This window comes from Dendropsophus ebraccatus, chromosome 14 (assembly GCF_027789765.1).
Source record: "Dendropsophus ebraccatus isolate aDenEbr1 chromosome 14, aDenEbr1.pat, whole genome shotgun sequence".
Lineage (NCBI taxonomy): Eukaryota > Metazoa > Chordata > Amphibia > Anura > Hylidae > Dendropsophus > Dendropsophus ebraccatus.
In genome coordinates, this window is record NC_091467.1 from 31891728 (window position 1) to 31912669 (window position 20942).

Genomic DNA, 20942 nt, shown 5'->3' on the forward strand with positions numbered 1-20942 from the left:
TAGTAGTTTGTTTTCAAGTGTAATTAACCATTTATAAATAAGTACATTTTCTCTTTGTCTCATACAGTTTTCTCGTTAAATTTACAATTAAAGTCTGTATAGAGAAGGTGAATTTGAGGGGGGAAGGGAGGAAAGACTTTTCACATCTATCTCACATCTCACATGTACAGACAAGAAAAAACAGAGCAAGCAAATACAGTGTAACTGAGAAAACAAAAAATAAAAAAAATAAAAACAACCCAGGAGTGTTGATTGGAGGATGAAGTAGGCATTTTAATGCCCAGCACCTTGAGTGCACCTCCTGCCTCCTTTGCCTTCAGTGACCGCTCTGCGCTGCATTACAGGACATTCTGAAAGCAAAGGGGGGTTATCAACAAATGAATGAAAATAAAACAGAACAGAAATGTTTTTCTTTTTTTCCCACTTTTTTCCCCATTTTATTCTTATTTACAAGTTCAGTGCTCAAATCTGTGCCTCCCCCCACTCCAGTATCTGGGAGAGAAAGGGGGGTCGCTGCATAAAAGAAAACAGACAAAAGGAAAAAAAAATGCATAAAAGAAAAGAAATCTTAAAAATGCAAATAACCCCGTGACCTGAGCACTGCACAATATATATATTTATATATATATATGTATGTATTTTATATACATATATATTAAACAATGGTTGTGTTCCGTATATTGTTAAAGAGAACGGACCATGCATTGAATAAATACACTGTACAGAGAAGAGTCCTTCTGACTTTGTGTTGAGGAGGCAGTGGGAAGAATGCCCCACACCCCTCACAAGGTTCCTTCAGTTTTTCTGATGTGTGCAATACAGCCGCAGCATGGAGGAAAAGGCAAGAGGGGTGTGCAGAAAGGAGGAGCAAGGGGTGGAGCATTGGGGGTGGCGTAGAAAGGGAACTAGTAAAACAAAATGTTGTGTCATGGATCTTGTGTGGAGCGCCATGTGCCCTCGGCGAAGGCAACTCGTTCGCCTACTTCAAGTAAACCATGCCCACTCTCAGCATGGGGTCACAAGCAGAAGCCGGGTGCAGTTCTGATTTTCAGAAAAATATTTAGGGAAATACAAAAAAAGAAAAAAAAAAAAGGACCCTGCCACAACCATGAAAATCCCTGAACTGTGAACTCTGAGGGCTTCATTACTACATAGTGAGGGCCTATACCTGCACTCTTAGGTTACCTTCATGTGTTTGTAGAAAGTGGACAAAGTTATTGCACTACAATTGATTTACTGTCTATAATTGTTGGTAGCAGGGAATGCACCAATTGTTTATGGTTTATATATCATTTCTTTTGTTATGAACAGTGGAAGCAGCAAAAGTCACTTTCCTGAAAATGACTGTGGAGAGGCAGCGCATTATTGCTACAGTAACTAGGTTATTGTCAGTACCCCACTAGAGGAGGTTATGGCTGCGAACATTCACACAAGGAGCCTCATAAAACTGCCCCACCTGCCTCAAGCAAACTAGGAAATGTGGGCAACAAGGGCATGACTTGACTTAAAGGGTCTTGTTACATGAGACCCAATGTTGTCTTTCTATTGGTGACTATAAACAAAAAAAAACTAAGTACCAAACTTGCAAATGCCTAATCCCGGCATGGGAGCTTACTGACATTTCTCTATATGAACAAGAAATATAGGCATCAATGACAATATCACTGATAGGACTCTCACTGTTACTGGTAAACCTCAATGTTAGTGGTTAAAACTTACCTGCCATTTTAGGAATTATTTTGGTCATCTCTGGTCATTATTCAGTTTTCTCCTCTGCAGACTCCACCTCTTATTGTCAGTTTTTCCTGTGCTCCTCTAGACTAGCTGTTACAATGTCTTCACACTGCACACACGAGGAGATCCTGCTCCTCATACACTGAGAACGAGCAGCATGGAAGACATTATAGAGAAGCACTAAGATGAGATATACCTACTGGCTGCAGCTGCTCCCTTCTCTCTTTACCCTCAATATAGGTTTTGATTCATGGTGGAAAGAAAAAAAAATGAAATGACAATTCCTCTATGTCACCCCCTTTGGGGCCAGCTCATGGCAACTTCAACAAGCAGCTGCTATTGCCAGGGGAGGCCATTGGAGGAAAACTTTCCTCTGCTGCAGGGGAGATGTAGCATTACATAGTCCATCCCAGCTACTCTCTATTCTGGCTCTGAGTGGGGACCCTCACAATGACCCCCCCCCCCTTTCCTATTGTGGAAAGACAAGTTATAGTAACTTATGGCCATTTTCAGATTTGCAAAAATATCTAGCGGAACAGTAAAGAAAAATCTTAATCTCTTATTAAGTAACAAATGCTGGTATCTGCCATTTATGTATAGTAAATTAGGAATCCTTATATAATAATTTGGTGCATTCCCTTTTAACCATACAATTACATGAGAAGTTCTGGTATTTCCTGTAACAACTGAATACAGCCACTATCTTCCCTCCCACTATCTTGTTTGTGGAGCATGATAAGTAGACTTGTCCCATAAAGCCATGCAACTGCAGCCATTTAGGTACTGGATCTTGCTTCTGGTAGAAAGTGTCATGAAGACGTGGCCCTGCAGTAAAGACGCCTCAGAACACATAAGCCCTTCTTGTTGAGCCTCTCATTACAGGCAACCAAGAACTTTTAAAGAGAACCTGCTGCCGTCTCTGGAAAGGTAACTAGACACCTGAGAACAGTGGTGTTTGCAAGCAGAAAACCACAATAGGATTGTAGCGGTATCTGCTTCATGAAGATGGCTGCATGTAGCGCTTTCATCCGTGTCTCTACACATCTGGTCTGGGTAGAATTAAACTCATTTGTTTACACTGAAACAATTCACCCCATCTGTCTGTCTAGGTCATGTTCACCTATCCTCAGACACCAGGCCGCTGCTGAAGTCCATGATTCTGCTTCACAAACCTCTTTCTTTCAAAAACCTGTGATGTTAATTTATTCAGAACAGTAGTGCCAAATATAAATAGTTTTTGGTACATTTAAAATATATATATATTTTTAATAGCGTTGCATCACCCTGACCCCTATAACGTAATGTTTTCATCACTGGAGCTGTGTGAGGGGTCATTTTCTTGCAGGTGAGTTGTAGTGTTTCTTGATTATATTTTGGGATACTTATAATTATGTGTTTTGGGATGGAGGCCACAATTCTGACACTGGTCATGTTTTTATATTTATGGCACTTACCACCATTTCAATAGTTATATCCTTTTTTGTATTTGAAAAATAGGAAGGGGTGGAGGGGTTTTAAAAAAAGGTTTTGACTTTTTTTCCCTTTAGCTATACTTTTATTCCCCCCTAATTGACGTACTAAGGTATTTGCTTCAACTACACCACGCTTCAGGCAATGTGTAATTGGATCACAATTATAATAGAAGTGGAAGCCTCCACTAGGTCCCCACTATCACAACAGCCCATCAGTATCCCACAACTGCATCAAGTGACCAATAAAACACAGTAATCACTGGAAAAGGAGTCAGTGAAAAAATCCAATGAAATACTCACTCGAGTTTCTATTCATACATTGCCCCATATACATTTAAATATGCAAAAAACTTATCAGGGTGGTTTGGTGATCTCCCACTGGGAGCCACCCCTTGGTAACAGGTTTCCTTCCCTGGAGGGAGATCTGGCTATTTCCAGACTTTGAGACTCAGAACTGAGGCTCCATGGATATGTCAATTCTTTGGGGGGACGGCGGAATCTGCCCGAGCATAGAATGGAGTCTATGGGAAGGGCGGAGAGTCAAGCGGGAGCTAGCAGTGGAATCCGCAGGATGTTACCCGCGAGAATTCCATAGTGTTAACGCACCCATAGGGTGCATTCACACGTACAGGATCTGCAGCAGATTTGATGGCGGGTTAAAAAAGAAATACAAAATATGTTTTGTATAACCATGTTTTAACTTTTTTTTTTCTGTCTACAGTGCAGTTTGAGGGCCTAATTGTTTGGGGTGAGGTGTACTTTTTATTGTTGCCATTTTAAGGTAGAAGAAACCTTTCAAATGTTTTTAATCCATGTTTTGTTTATCATGCCGGGTATACAATGGTAGATTGTTTGGACAACTGCTACTGCAGTTTTATAGCCATAGCCAAAAGTGGATCTGGCAGGTAGGAGACATATAAGTGCTTCCTCTATTTTACTTATTTCTTTGAATCCACTTTATTGGCTCAAAAACTGCAATAGTAGTTTACAAAATAAACTGCCATGTGTGAATTTAACATTAGGATTGCAAACCTAAGTGGCCTTTACTAGGCCTTAAGATGCCATCTTAAGACTGGCTTCACACTGCCTTAAATACTTGGAAAACGCCAATAAAAATGCATAGGCTTTTTTTGGCCTGAAAACCGCCAGACAAAAAAGTATTGTGAGGGCACCCTAAAGCAGTATTCCCATCTCAGCTTATTATCCCCTATCCATAGGATATATTGATAACAATGCTGGGGGGTGGAGGTCAGACCAATCCTGAGCATGGGAATGCAGTCCTCCCCGCAAATAATGGTGCATTCACTGTGCATGCAAAGCCGCCCTGACATGCACTCCATTTATCAACTGTCTAACAAAATGATATGTTCCTTGAATGTGGCATCTAGGAGGTTAAACAGCAGGGATCAGAACTATGTAAGCATTAGTAAATGTTTTTCAAATGTTAGAAAGGAGTCAAACCTACCAATTTTTGCAGGACTGTTTGACGGCAGATGTCGGAATTCAGCTTGTTATCGCCAGAACAGAGGTACACTCTGCTGAGAGGGCTAGTGAATGAAGGGGGTCAGGGGGAATAGCTTCCAGCTATCTTAAATGTATGGCCAGCTTAACAGTATTAATAGCAATATATTAATAAGCAATATACACATGATTTGTAACATCATGAGACAAACACTTGACTTTTTTCTGTGTTTATAGATGGCAATTTGAAAGACTGGGGTTTGTGAAGCAAGACCCAGACCCAGTAAAAACATAAAAAAAATACACTACATGTACACATACAGTTAATAGTCTGTTGTGGAGCAATTTACATGTATGTTTAATGTTACAATGCGTAAATATGTATCAAGCCCTTTATTTACCAGATTTCCAGATCCTTATTGTGCTGCAAGTGGCCTTAGATTCCCTGTTCCCACATGCAGGGTAATAAGCAAGCCTCAAGCACATTGTCTGCTGAAGAGTTATCTCATGGAGGAAAGAAAACATGGTCTGGCTCCAACTAGGATTAGAGGGGCCCCGGGGCTGTAGGAATATCCTATTGACCTAAGTGCAATTACTCAATTAAAATTGAAATATAAAATCCCCAAATCGGGTGGTTGAGAAAGCAAAGTGTCCATAAACATAATCTGGGGACCCAAACTGTTCATTGCTAAACATAGCACAACCTAATGTACTAAAAGACCAGCTCTACCCAATGGGATAAGTCGGAAAAGAACACTACAGGATAGGGATCGGGCGAGAAGTCTGATACCTTAACAAGAGTTGCTCAATTACCAGGTTTTTGAGGGAGGTATACATACAGTGAAGGAAAAGAGTTGTATCGGAAAAGAAGGGGAAAGGGATGGGAAAGTATACTGTCCTACACATTGGACTCCACAAAGGGTCTCTTTGGTTTGATGGGCGAAGTCTGGCCCTGCCGAGAGTCCCGAGACAGCTGCCTGTACAGGTTGTCCTGGTAAGCCTGTGCAACAGGCAGTGTTCTGGCCACCTTGACATCAGGATAGGAGGAGGCCTGTGTGACTCTCTCCAATATGTCCCCTCGAGAGCCATTAGACAGCACACCATGCGGACCATAGTAGTCGTCTTCAAGCAGATGCCCATTCTGTGCATTGTTGGTTTTGTTATAAAAGGCGATGTTGCTGATAGAGGAAGGGGGACTAAATGATTCTTGTTGGGGCATGATGCCGGGAGATGTGGGACTAAGAACAGTGTCAACAGAGGAGACAGCCCATGTCCGACTCTGCTGATGGTGGTGGGGATACTGTTGAGTCCGTGCTGTCTTGTCAATTATACCCATGAAAGGGGTGGTCCTAGAGCGTGTTGGCTCACTGGGGTAACTTCCTTGGGGTGGGGAAACAGGAGACAGCTCATCACAGAGTCTCTCATAAGCTGGCTTAAGTGGAATCTCCATCTGTTGTATAGATGCAGATGGTCGAAAAGTGGCAGAGAGGCTGGAAGAGGAAGAAATACTGTTGCTAGATGGAGAAAAACGAAGTCCTACACTTTGTGAGTGTAACAATGGTCTTGGAGTAGGGGGATGAGGCTTGATTTCCCCGGGATTAATACTCACAGGCCTTCTAATAAGATGGGAAACGTCTGGTGAACCTAGTTGGCTAGGTTGGCGTTCAAGTTCCAGCTTGGTGTGACATACTGGATAATAGGATGCAGACTGACTGCGACCAATTTGAGGAGTCTGGTTATATCTCATGCCACCTCGATAGGCTGAAGTTGGCCGCTGGGGTATGTCCTCCTTGGCAATGCCACCATGCTGGCAAATTGCTCCTGCACTCAAACTGGCCTGCACATGCTGCATTGGACGTCCATCAGCTATTAGACCACCAAGGGAGGCTTGATATACTAATCGACTTTGACTCATTTCTCCAGAGGATGTCTGGTATTTACTTGCCATACCATGTGCCACCTGTCCATATGTACCTCCAGGAATTACGGCGCTAGAGTGCACTGCAGAACTGGGTTGGTTGCTACGTACAATTTGTGCCTTGGCTGGCTGCAATCTGTGTGCAGGTTGTGGAACTGCAGTGGGAAGCTGTGACATTTGGAAAGACCTCTGAGATATCTTGGACAAAGGAGACTTTGGCCTTCCAGGATGCTGACTTACACATGGCTCTTGCTGATATCTAACCGGGGAACCAGATTGTTGTCTGTACATACTAATACTTTCACTAGGAGGGCTAGCTCTATATTGTGGTGCCCTTCGTAATGGTGAAGGGGGTGGGCTAGGGTAGTCCATGACCTGGCCTCCCATGGGAGGTGGACTAAAGCGATAGGAAGAACTCTGATGAGCAGGTGATGTTTGAGGGGGACTAGGGCGATAGTGAGAGTTCTGGTGTGTTGGAGAGAGGGACGGAGAAGTGGATTGATAGCTTTGCCTAGTTGGAGAGCCAACAGAGCTGTTTGATCTAAAGTCAAATACTTGGTGAGAGCCTGACATATAGGCAGAATCGCGATGTGCAGGAGATTGTGGAGGACTTTGCATGCCTGGAAGGCCCTGACATTGTCTTCCCTCACTCTGTAATCCTACAGGTACATTGTCTAACTCCTGTTCCAGATACTCTTCCTCGTAGAGGTCTTCCTGCGTAGAATCAATGTCCTCATTCTGTACTTCTGGCTCTGGTTCATCTTGAAGCTCTTGAACTTCCTCTTCTTGCTGGATTTGCCTGCATTCCTCTTCCACTCTCATAAGAAGCCTCTGGATTTCTCGATTGTTAGGACAAAGCTGGATTGCTTCATTTAGGTCTTCCAAAGCTTCTGTAAACTGTCTGTAAAGATTAATGTGAAGAGAAAAAAATTAGATGAAAGCCAAGAAGGATTGAACATTTCATCACATTAAAAGTGAGATGTGCTTGAGGTGGGTCTTACCTGCTACTCCGTTTGGCTCTGGCTCGAGCATAAAATGCTTCATATGACTTTGGTTTCAACTCCAGGGCCTTAGTAGCAAATTCCTCTGCCATTCCAAAGTCCTACGACATCAAAGATAAGACAATTGCTTTTCAATACACATACAGAGGAGAGCAAACATGAACAACCAGCAGTAATAGCTGCAGACAAGGAAGTCCAAAAGTAAAAAGCAGAACACAGAATATGCAAAAAATTTGTGTAGATTATTCTAAGTAGCAAAGCTAATAAAGGGAACCAAAGTTATTCCATCTATCATGTCTTCTCTAATATAGTTTCTAAAGGACAAATGCAGTCACATGATGATAATAAAGGAGTTAGGCTGGGTCCACACTAACGTTTTTCTTATTTGCTAACGGAACCGTCCATATAAATTGAATTGATAAGCAAAAAAATGATGAGCAGACTGATGCATACTGATTGCAAAATGTTCAATCGTTTTTCATGGCCGTTAGCACTGTTCTTTGGTTTCTCACATCTTCTGCACATGCTCAGTGAAAAAACTGATGAAAACTGTTCATTCGCAAACGGATATAAACAGAAATGCCTTCTGTTTAGATCTGTCCTCATTGACTATAATGTAAAAAAAAAAAAAAGGAAGTGCACTGTCTGTTCGTGTTCCGTTTTTTTTTTGTTTTTTTTTCAAACAGAATAAAAAAGCTGCATGCAGAATTTTTTTTTTCCCGTTTACAAAAACGGAACACTGATGGAATACATGCAAACGGAGCACAACTATGACAGACGGAGCACAATAAAAATACATAGAAATGAATGGGGGTGTTGGAAGAATAAGTCAGATTCTGTTTATGTTGTTTAAAACAGGACAGCTAAACGGAACTGTGGTGTAGAGAATAACACTAGAGATGAGCGAACTGCTTGGACTTTTGGTCCAAAAGCAGTTCGCTCTCTCATCATGCGTTTGACCTCGGCTGCATACTTGTGCTCACGGGAATATGCGGCCAGGATATTCCACGGAATCCCTGTTGAATTCCCTGGAATATCCTGGCCGCATATTTGCGGGAGCGCAAGTATGCGGCCAGGATCAAAGGCACGATGAGAGAGCGCCGATGCCGTTGGACCAAAAGTCCAACGGTCCACTCATCTCTAAATAACACCAGTGTGAACGTAGCCTTAGTTATTCGCAGGTGACTATTGGTTATTACATCACAGTTTGGGGCTATATCTGAGATGTCTGATTGGGTACAAGCAAAAAATGTTGCGATGTACACTGGGGTTGTATCTAGGGGGCCCTGAATGTACTCCTGACTATGTTGGGTAAATTTTCTGAAAGTATACTTTTTTGTTTGTAAGAGGAAAAAGCATAGTAGACTATGCTTGAAAAAAGTATACATTTAGTATACTTAACACTAAACACTAGTGGCCTATATTCTAATAAGATACAAGGTCCTGCAGTGGTATAAGTCAAAATACCATTATAATTATTTTATTAGCCTTGAAGTGATGTGAATAGGGCCTTAGATGCCAGGATGAGCAATTTATTTTTACAGATGTAGCTTTACATAGGACTGTTTCTTGCAGAGAGCATTTTTATTTTCCAGAATAAAAGACTTGGTTCCCCCAATACTCTGTACTGTATTAAGTCTATGGGACCTTTAATGAATATTATAAAAGACTGCAGTATTTTTGTAATGCAATATATTATGCTGGTTGATGTAGCAAAAGGAACATGTCAGTAAATGGGCAGAGAGTTTGGGAATTTGTTTTCTGCAAGGAATTTTGCTATCCTGCAATAGATAGGTGGGATCAGTATGAAGAGAAAAATGTGGTGCATGATGTAGGAGGCTTCTGCTCGTGATCACAATGCCCAGTTCCACTTTGGTTACTGACGCATAGGTGAATCAGAGATGTGCTAGGGAACCTAAAGTCCATTCAGTACTACAGTAAGCTTTGCCCTTAAATTTAACTTTTCTGGAACTCTGGAACTGGATGACAACAGGGAACACAAAACATATCAGGATGGCTTGTTTGTTTTTTTATTTTCCATGAAGAGTAGTACTCACATTCATCTTCCGACGACATCGGGACAGGTTGAGTAAAAGGGACACCTTCAGTTCTCGAAAAGTCTTTAGATCTTCTCCAAAGCCCTCCCGAGGAAACTTCTTCATGGCATACTGGTATCTTTGTGCAGCTTCTTTTACTTTCCCTTTCTGAGGGAGTAAAGGGATTCGATCTCACAAACATTATGTTCTTTATAATTACAATCCCTTATCCACTGAAAAATGTCTGCACACTACTTTCTCCAGCCTGGTCATCTCTGCTTTACTACTTAATGCAATCCTTTACCCATAATCCTTGATTCCCCCTCACCTTATTTACATCTATTATTGCACTCAAGGAAAAAAGTATACTGCACAGTAAACCTTTCTACTAGATGCTTCTGCATTGAATAGCATACTTTATAGCATACTCTGCCATCCATAAGGTGAACAGAGCTCTACAGGCCATGAACTTTCCAGTCTCCTTTTCCTCTTAATTCTGTCACTTTAGGTTTGGGCTACATGGCAGCTCTGGTCATGAGACACATTCACAGGCAAGAGATGGCAGTATTGCTCTACCTGCATTGCAGTAAATGACCCACCTGATGCCAGAAATCCAGCATTTGTGCTTGTGATGTCCAGTCACAACCACATTCACCTATCTGTGATGAAAGCGGAGTGTGCAATGTGTCACCAAGGTCACCATGTAGCCTGACCTTATATACAATGACTTTTCACACCACTGACAAACTGTTTAGCGGTTTAATAAGTCATGCAGTCATTTCCTTCAGAATAATTATAGCTGTAGGGCAAGGCGCGTTACTGTTACCTAGCAATGGCTACTGTGAGAGCTGTGCACTAGATATCAACCTCGTTTTAAAATGTCGCTATAAGCAATGTTTACTGATCGTGACAGTAATTGTTTTTATGGTGGCATGACTGACCATCAAAAGGGTTTTCTTATTTATTGTAGGACTAAACAAAGTCGCATGCGTTATGGTCTCATGCATGTTCATGACAAGATCTCTGGTGCCAATCGGTCTCAGTGGCAGCCATGAATGCCTGAGTACCCAGTCGTGTCTGCAGGATTAGTGCAGTGTATTGTAGTAGTGATCTAATAATCACTGTAAAAGTTCCCTTGTTTTTACCTTCCCTTCTTCTACGTAGAACAAAAAAATACACTTATTTGGTATTGTCATATCTAGAGATGCCATGCACTCCGGGTGTCGGGAAAAGCTGGATGCAGTACTGGGAAAAGCCATTCTTTTGCCGTGCACCAGCCTGACTCTACCCCCCCCCCCCTTCCCCCCACCTCAGTGTGACGATATCCCCCTCCCCTGTTCATTAGAATCAATAATAAAAAAAAAAGGTTAATGCCACCAGGATCCCCGCATCGGTGCCAATTAGCGAATTAAAAAAATATATAACAAAAAACGGTGTACCTATTGGTAAATTCCCTTTAAGTCAGTTGGCTTGTAGCAAAATAGGTATCTTAGGTGTGAAGCCCCAGGACGTTTTGGCTACATGGTTCAATCATTCTGGTTTGGCATCGCCCAACCTTACTAAACAAAGTTCTGCTGTGGACGAAGTAGCCATATAGGGGACAGTCTATAATGATCATACGTATGGGAGGTATGCTTTACACTTGGTTTGTTATGGTATTCCATCCTGTCTGGACAGTGTTCCTGTTACTTATTATTCATTTGCCTATGTTAATGTTTCGGCATTCGGTGTATTCTGGTATGTTTTTTCTGTTTGACTTTTTACTGTATGGACCACAGTGTTTTGTCTTGTCATTTTAAGTACTTGAAAACTTCAATAAACATTTAAATGACTAAAATAAAGCTGCATGCAGCTTAATGGGGCATTTAAGACAATATACATAGTTTTGCTCCAATGTTTTTCTCTGTACAGCAGCTGTAGCACAATAGTTATGGAAAATCTCATTACAAGAAGTCTGTGTGCGGCCTCAGCCTAATTCTTTATTTACACTATAAGGCCATGTTCACACATCGTAAGAGACCGGCCGTTCCGTGACCTGGCACGGAACGGCTGGTCTCTGAAAAGATAATCCTGGCCGGTACTGCAGTACCGGCTGGATGATCTTTATGGCCGCAGAGTTCTAATGCGGGTGCATCTGTGCGCGCCCGCATTAGAACTCCCCACAGCACACTATGGAGCGTGTGGCCAGAGCCGCTCGCTCCATAGTGTGCACTCACAGGGTTTTCTACCTCCGCTATTCACTGAATAGCGGCCGCAGAAAACTGACATGTCAGTTGTTTGTGGCGCCGCTAGGGATCCCGGCCAGAGCGTATACTATGTGTACACACTCCGGCCAGGATCCCATAAACAGCAATGCAGCGTATATTCTCGTAAAAATCCTGGCCGTTTTACAAAATATACGTTGTGTAAACATAGCCCTAGGCCGCATTCACACATTCTGTGTACACAGTCCGTGTATGGAAGATAGTAATGCACTGGTATTGACTGGATTTACAGACTTCCCAGCATCATATATTATGTAACAGCCGCAACTGTTTAAATATTGGTGGCACTATACTGACACAGCCGCATGGCTATGAGGGGTACCCTTGAAGCTCTTTGCCTCACTGTGATGTATGCACAGCATGGATTACTGGTTATGTAAAGGGGTGGGCATATAGCACAGTGAGGGGTATAATATGCCCTGCCTCCTGGACAATTTAAAAAGACAGGCAGCAAAGGTATTTATTGATAATCATAGTATTGATAACTATCCAGCTCTATCGGTCCTTTAGACTATTTTTCCGAAACCCTAACAAAAATTGCTCTATTTATTATGCAAATTGCTGTGAAATGCATTGCTTTTACTATTTGCACAAATCACAATAATATTGCACCATTTTTGCCACAATTTTGGTAAATGCAGCCTTCCAGAAACGGTAGCACACTTGTCCAGAAATTGTACATGGATTACAGCCACACACAAAGCCCATGGACAGACATTGGGAAACAAAATGGCCATGTTTTTCTAGTCCTGTACAATGCTCTTTCACGGTTTACAATGGTAACAATGAATGTCTATTGGAAAGTAAGATGATCTATTGATCCTGATTGATCATGCTACTGTAAAAATGATCAGAGCAGCTGGCAGAGATGCCTACCACACAGAGCTCACATAAACCATGGCTGGCCCATACTGATCCTCCTCCCTGCCATTCTCCTGGAAACGTACGTCACTTTCCCACACATTAGTTGCTGAATCTGTAGTGGATAAACCAACCTTTACCTTACACATCTCATCTTCCATCACCCACCCCCAGTCTTCTCACCTTGTAGAACATGTCTCCCTCTTCCATCAGTTTACTCAGCAGAATGACCATGATGTCTGGTTTGGACGTTGCCATGGCCCAGGTGGCTGGACCTGTAGTGTACAGGATGCATGATGGGTAAAAAAACTAATACAATGCAAGGGGAGAACCAAACAGGAGAGGGGAGAAAATCAAGAGGAAGAAGATACAACATTGGGAGTCATACAAATGGGAGACAGAGAGGACCAGGTGAAACAAGAGAGACCAGGGCTAGATGTAGAATGGTACAGAGATAAAAAATACTGGGACCTGGCACCTAACTATGGCTAAAACTATGTGGTCCTAAAATACTGAGAAGGGCCGAGCAAACGTTATAAAAAGAGTGGATAATTCCCACTGCAATAGGAGAAAGATACATTATGGACTGCAGATTATGTGACAAAAGGCCAAAGAAGCCGATGTCAGAAACTAAAAAAATGCTAAAAAGTCTTTGAATTTTTTAGAATTACTGTATTTTAGAGGTTATAAAACAAGCAGAGCAGTATAATAAATATATATAGGTTTATGCTCCACTAACTAGATCTCTTCTTCACCCTGCATCTTTCCATAATCTAATTCATAGCCATGATGCACCACAGGTAGCAGAGCCATCAGATTATAGCTCTAATGAGTAATCAGCACTTTTGGGAGGGATAATAATGAATAGATTGGTTAGTATGTCATCTCTCCAAAAGAAAAACATTTTAAGGCCACTAGGGGGACCTGTATCACCATGCAAAGTGACTATCTGAGAGGCGTTCATGTGCTTCCATATCACAATGCATATGGTAGGTGCACTAAATGCTGCTCCTCTATCGGGAGGTTAGTAAGTAGCTTCATTAGTCTTTCAGTGAATGGGTGCTTAGTAAATGTGCATATCTGGTAAGGCATGCGCAGCAAAGCTGTGAGCAAAGTTCTAACCTTTTGGGCGGCTTGGTAAGGTCTGGCAGCCTTTAAGCAGCAAATAGGGGCGGAATTAGAAATAAAACCGACAACGAGGGAAAAGTGAGAGACAAGTGGTGTGTGATAAATGAGGATTGTAAGACGGGGGCAAAAACGTGACGGGAAGCAATGCAGTAAGACAAAGGGACAAGGTAGGAGGGAGTGAGGAGATACAGGTGGGGGATTTATAGCCCAGAGAGGGTGGTGGATTGAAGAAAACAGACAAGGAAGGTGTAGCATAAAATAGACAAAAAATTGGAGAGCAGGGAGAATAAGGGGAAGGAACAGGATGGTGTCAAAAAGCAATTGTGTGGAAGGTAGTGAGTGAGGGAGCGTGGGGAGTAACAGATGGAGTGACGGAGGAGAGAAAACAAACCATGTAGCAGGAGTGAGAAAGCAGCGAGCACAGAAGCTTAATGTCTGAGCAGCAGATAATAAACAAGCAGCAGTGACGGGGGAGAGAGGGACGCGGCTAACCAGGGACGGACATTACAACACGCAGGGACAGGGAGTCACAAGGGACCCAATTCTGCTAGTCCAGTCACTGCACTGGTGGACTGTAAAGGGACAGGGGCCAACATGCAATCCCTGCTGTACTTAAGAGCCGCTTTCTGGTCTATGGACCACATTGAGACAGATCCACAATATGCGGCTGAAGCTGACAAGGACATGCAAGCCTGTGTATAGTGACATTAAACAGAATGGGAAACTTAACATCTGGACAGCTGCCCTTTCCACCAGGGAGAGGGTGGCGGCGGTGGGAGGTCACCACACTTTTTCATACCTATTTTGGCCCCTTTCTTCAGGAGAGCTACCACAACAGAAGTGTTCCTGCAGCCCACCGCCCTGTCAAGGGGACGCATCCCGCTGTAATCCACATGTTCAATCATAGCACCATGGTCCACCAGGAACTGTACCTAAAGATAGAGCACAATCTGGTTTTACTAATGCTATGTGACAATAAATGGCAACGCTAAACTACTTGGTATCCAACTCAACTGTCTTCATCCAAGACTGAGAATTTACTAACCACATCAGCATCTCCATAAAAAGCTGCGAGATCCAGTGGTGTGCGTCCATTTTTGTCAGCATGGTCAGTGGCAGCTCCGTTTTCTACCAACAACCTCACTACGGCAAGATGCCCTTTAAGACAGGCCCAGCTCAGAGCGGTCAGTCCCTCCTTGTCCATGAGCCCAATGGAAGCTCCTTCAAGGTAGAAAAATAGATCAATAAAAGGATAACAATGACATAGTCAACTCTTTCTCATTTCCCTGTGCTGTCACTGCCTGCAGTCAAACTCTCTTATAAAGAGCTGGTAACTATTAGGATTTCTGACAGGAACAATAATGATCTTATAATAAGGTGGCCATGCACCTCCAATATACAATAGCCGAACAAAATGTTTTAGTTGGTTAATTCTCCAAGGGCCTAGGGGAAAAGGATCGGGCATGTTGCCCAGAGTTTTGGACATAGTCATTTGGAGCCTGATCTAAAGTAGCAGATATGGAATTTGACAGCTCTGACCCAAGCCTGGAAGATGCCATCCTCTTAGGAGGAAAGGAGGGATTCTCTATGACTGGAAAGCAGGAGAATCAATTTGGAAGATGGGCCCAACTAGAAGAGCTAGCACAAGCTAGAATAGATATATGGTTTTACCCCCATGTCTCCTAATCACAGGTTTATTCATATTGTGGTGTCCCATCACTGGTGCTGTCTAGAGCACCGGAGTAAGTCTTTCTTTCAGATTCACATGTGGGAGATGTAGAACTGTGTTTCCCCACTAGGTGTCACCACTGGTTTTGTTTCTCCTATGCCAGTGATGGCTAACCTTGAAACTCCAGCTGTTGCAAAACTACAACTCCCATAATGCCTGGGCAGCCAAAGCCATATCTTTGGTTGTTCAGGCATGGTGGGAACTGTAGTTTTGCAACAGCTGGAGTGTCAAGATTAGCCATCACTGTCCTATGCACAGCTGAAGCCAAGGGTTAACTGTTTTGTACTATGTGTGGTGACCAGTCACAGGTGCTCTTTCTTCTAACCTATCTCTTTTATCCTCTCTCTTACACACACTCAGCCCCACCCCTCATAGGAGGATTTAGATTAGCCACTGGAGGAGGAGTTACCTTGGTGGAGGAAATGGGTTCAGTTCTTACTAAGTATTCAGAGTGAGAGGACACAAACAGATCTAGTTTCTGCAGAAGTTAAGCCAGGGCCTGGCTTTGGCCTGGACCCCTGACAGGGACCCAAGACGCCGCAAGAGACTTTCTTTATGCAAACAGTTACAGCAACTATGCAGTGCTAAGTTCAACTTGGGTTAGAATTGCCACCTAGGATAACCCTAGCACACGCCAGGAACCTCTCTAAACAGTGCAGGGCAGTCTCCTGAAACTAGAAGAACTGACCCCAGTAGGACAAAGCTACCAGGAAAAGGTCTAAGTATTCTACTGTGCAGGGCAGGACAACTAGGAGGTCTCGGCAACCTGCTACACCCAGATGACCGATAACTGGGGCTCGCATTACCCACCTAGGACAGGTATCTCACAACTAGGGGGCATAAGGCGGTTCAGAGCCATTACTGGTCTCTGTGAGTAGGAGTATCTTATGTCTACCTCTAGACCTGTTCCGGAAGAGCACATTCACTACATTGCGCAGGGCCTTCTCTGGCAAGAAATCTGCTCTTCCTTCTCTCTACAAAGCACCTATTTCTACAGGCACTGGTTCTACCTCAGCCACAACGTTTTCGTGCCAAGATTTGCACTACTGTATCACGTGTACTGTTAAACTCAAGTCTTACTCTGTAAAGTGTTCTATTTTGGACTAAACGCACTGCAAAATCTGTCTGCATCCGCACACACCACTTCACACTTGGCTTATCTCCCTGTTTTGTTAGTGGCGGTACCAACTACCCGGATGGGTCTGCTACCACTCCAGGTTACTGTGGCAAGTGCCCAAGTGACCCTCAACACTCCCGGAGGTTACTGACCACAGGGACAGTAAATTGGCCAAAGCAGGTACCTCCATCACACCTGTACAAAAACACCCAATACTCAGTTATCACAGAAGTGACAGAGTATCACAATATCACCTTTAACGAAGGGAAGACAAATTTTTTTTTTTTTAATTATACACACACCAGTTTTCAATCAACCTGTTTGATTTTAAAAGTTTTCAGACACTGATGATACATCTAATTAATTGACCTAATTATCCTGGAAAATCCCTTTAAACCAGGGTGCTGTAATTGTTGTCTATATTAATTCTATATACAACACCAACCTTGTGCCAGCAGAAACTCCACAGTGGCTACATGCCCCTCTGATGCTGCGGTCATTAATGGAGTCCGGCCCTGCTTATCTGCCATGTTTACATCTGCACCGTGTGTAAGCAGCAAGTCCACAATCTGTAAAAGTAAAAAGATTGTCTATCCTCTCCTCTCTGCTCTTTTATCAGTAAGCACAATGCCGGTACTAGAGTCCTATAATTACCTGCCAGTGCCCCTGTCGCACAGCACTAAATATTGGAACAACGCCTCTCCGGTTGGGTTGGGATACAGCTGCTCCTTGTTCAAGAAGTAGGCGGCAAACATCAAGCTTGCCACGACCTGCGGCAGCTGTTAAAGCTGAAAAGGGAGGATGTGAAGTCAGAAAAGACAGAGATTGAGATAAATGTACACAGAAATGGATTGAGAACTGTAGTTAGGCCAGGTTCGAACCAATGCATACTAGGGTGGACAGCAATGAGGCCCCACTTCAATGGCCCAAACAGCCACCTAGTAACTCTGCTAAAATCATATATGCTAATTTAACAGCGCAGCAGAGTGAGCTACTGAGTTCTATTAAATTAGCGTATACCAGCAGGAAGTGACCTCCACAGATGCCTGTGACGGAGAGAGAAAACACGGTGTGAACCTGGCCTTAGACACATAAGAGGTGGCATTATATGTCAACATGATTTGCAGCCTATTTGTCTCTTTCTCCGCAGCGTGGCTAATCCGATCTTCACGTCACTTACCTGTCTCTCCCCACAGCCCATCAAAGCTATTAATCTGGGCCCTCTGTTCCTCCTCCTCATCTTTTTCTGGTAGGTCCAGAAGATAGGAGACAATCTAGAAAAAAAAGCTGTCTGTGATTTACTGGACATTTCATTATCTCATGAAGCAAGAGAATCTGTGCACAGGAACAACGTTCCTTTAAGTTTAGCAGGAGATGTCGCTATAGATTTGTAGAGACACAGTACAAGAAACGTTCCGTCTTGTTTTCAATTGTTCAGCTATTAGGATCTCAGGAGGTGGAAATAAGTCTGGTGTGTCTACTTCTGGTACTGAATGCAATGCTCTATCTCCCGCCATGAGCAAGCAGCGGGATGGGTCTTGTACAGGCCTGATTATTATTTCAGTCTTTGCTTTTTCTGCACACCCTTGGTGGATATACCAGACAATAGACACGCAATGTAAACCCTTCCTGGCTTTGTAATAACCAATGTTTTGTCACGTTTTCTCTCACCTCAGAATATCCCATGCTGGCAGCTGCTATCAGCGCTTGTTGTATGGCTTGACTTTTCTTCAGGACTCCGGGTTGTTGTCCGGCCATTGTCCAGTCACACTGGATCAGATATTTTACCACCTCCAGGTGGCCCCGCAGAGCAGCATGGACTAGCGCACACTGTCCATTCTTATCCAGGAGATCCACCTATAAATACAGCAAAGTAAGGCTTCAGGTTTATTTGAGCACCAGCACTGAGAATATGATCTAGTGGTCTAATGCTATTGTGTTTCCCTGTTCTCTCCCCTGTTGTCACCTTGTCTTGCAGCCAGTAATCTGTCAGTAGGTAACCTGCAGGTTTGGGCAGGTTCCCAGGCACTGGGACATGCGGGGGAGAGAAGACGACGTCTGTGCTGTGTATAAACCCTCCAACTCCCATTATGACCTCGCTAGCAGTAGAGGATTATGTGGGGGGCTCATATAATACAGCAGTACAGAAATAAAACCAACCATCTGATTAACTCCTGGAAGCAGTAATCACCCTTCTGCCTCATTACAGTTGTAGGACAGGTATTGAGTTATAGGGGGAGGGGATTTATGCAAAACACATCTAAAACTGAGGTTTAAAGTGGACGGTTACTGATATATTTACCATCCCAACTGTTAACTTGGAAAACCCATTATTGGGGAGCAACACTTATACTCACCTTAGCTCTCCTCTTACACAGTAACATGACAATTGTCAGATGACCTGAGGCTGCAGCATAGGCTAGAGGGGTCATGCCACTCTCCGAACTGGCATCCACATTGACTGAAAACTCTAGAAGCAGTGCCACCATCTCAGTGTATCCTAGATGGGCCTGAACACACAGGATAGGGGCGTTGTTCAGCACTTCAGTGCGGTAGTTTACATTGGCTCCACCCATGATCAAAAGGCGGCTCACCTGCAGGAGAATAAATATATGGGTGTGAAGGCACAAGGCAAACTAAAAGAAGCTTCTCCAACTTCACAGAAAACTTGTTTAGCAATAAAACATACCCCAGGTCCTCCCTGAGCCCTTTTCTCTTTTCTATGTCTGTGATTGTGTTTTTTAAGTATATGCGCCACAACTTTGACTGTATATAGCAGGGCTGTCTGCACACAACCTCTATGGTAGCATGCAACTGGGCAATCCATACGCCTCTATATACGGTGCCTCAACTCAACACCGTATTACTGAGATAGTCTAGTAATGTTTCTAGGGAAGAAAACCTCAGCAATATGGCATCTGAGTAGACATGCTAATGTTTAACGTCAGAATAATATGGAATCAGACCTATCTATACGTCTCCATATGAAATCATAAATTGTGGAAACCAGTAAACCATCACAAGACATGATAGACAAAACTTTATAAAGAATAGCCAAATAAAACCCCATAACTATAGATGAGCGAACTTACATTACAAACAAAGCGAATCGCGAATCGAAAGTCGGTTTATGCACTGGCTGCCATTGACCTCTGTGCTGCTTCCTGCCTCTCCACCCTGGGTGCCTTAAAAAGCTGGATCCAGTCCAAGGAAAGCAGTTTCCCAGGAATGGATCCAGCTTTTCCAGGCACCCATGCAGTAGAGAATGGCACAGAGACAAAGGCAGCCGGCATATAAGCAGACCGCCGTGCAAACAAAGCGGTTCGGTTAGTTTGTAATGTAAATTCATTCATCACTACCCATAACCTTTATTTACCCTTTAAAACCAAAATAATGTCCAAAACTGTGTAAAGGGTACAGTCAGATAACACACAGATGTGGGCAGACACTATACAGTTTAGGTATCCCCTAACAAAGGACAATCCCCTGTTGGATCCTAGGCTACCTCACTTTATTCAGCCCTAAGGGCCTGTGCTGACCTTACCCAGGAAGGATCAAGCATGTTGGACTTCTCTGCAGATAAGTGGCCTATTTTCGCAAACATGCACATCATTAGCCAAGCCCATCATGATTACGTATGGATTGCTAGTTAGTATGGATAGCTATCAAGCCATCTAATCTCAGTTTATGGTAATGACTCAGTATTGGCATCAATAGTCCCTAACCACCCTCTTAATAGAATTCTCCTCCTAACCATTTGTATTGTGTAAAGGTCTCTTCTACCAGAGTTTCTCATTTTCATTTACAATAAAAAGCCATAGCATGACATATGAGAATTGTTGCAGGTCTCAACACAACAAGTAATGACTGTAAAATAATAGTTTCCAGTGATTGTTCCTGTGGGCTGGTTGAGCTTACTTTGATGTTGGGAGTGTAGAGGTTTCTTAGAGATGCCAGTGCCATGGAAAGGCCATCTGTGCTGTACGATATCCACAGTGCTTGTAAAATCGATGAGGAGACACCGACCTTTTTACTGAGACCCTTTGAAGACAGAATAAAAAGGGCTGTGTAATGAAAATATAAAATAGCATATAAAAAGGCTTTGTATTCTTAGAAATAGCACACATATTGTACTTCGGCAACATAACATTCAGGATTCTGATTCTCAAGAGGATTTCCAAATGAACTAGGGAGATAAGCCACTGTGGTGTATTGCAGTCA

General features: G+C 43.1%; 1 protein-coding gene across 5 annotated transcripts in view; it reads right to left on the minus strand.

Moving 5' to 3' along the window:
- Positions 1–2: 2 nt before the first annotated feature.
- TANC2 (tetratricopeptide repeat, ankyrin repeat and coiled-coil containing 2) overlaps positions 3–20942 on the minus strand; it is a 355778-nt gene continuing 334838 nt past the window's right edge. For all 5 annotated transcript variants that reach the window (XM_069953551.1, XM_069953549.1, XM_069953550.1 and 2 more), the window contains 12 exons: positions 20640–20762; positions 19079–19315; positions 18393–18578; positions 17902–17995; positions 17376–17509; positions 17167–17290; positions 14921–15096; positions 14675–14807; positions 12931–13022; positions 9644–9790; positions 7587–7687; positions 3–7486 (listed from right to left, as the gene is read on the minus strand). In XM_069953551.1, the coding sequence (XP_069809652.1) occupies positions 5566–7486; positions 7587–7687; positions 9644–9790; positions 12931–13022; positions 14675–14807; positions 14921–15096; positions 17167–17290; positions 17376–17509; positions 17902–17995; positions 18393–18578; positions 19079–19315; positions 20640–20762 (3468 nt within the window). In that variant the 3' untranslated portion in view covers positions 3–5565. The remainder of the gene's footprint in view (positions 7487–7586; positions 7688–9643; positions 9791–12930; positions 13023–14674; positions 14808–14920; positions 15097–17166; positions 17291–17375; positions 17510–17901; positions 17996–18392; positions 18579–19078; positions 19316–20639; positions 20763–20942) is intronic.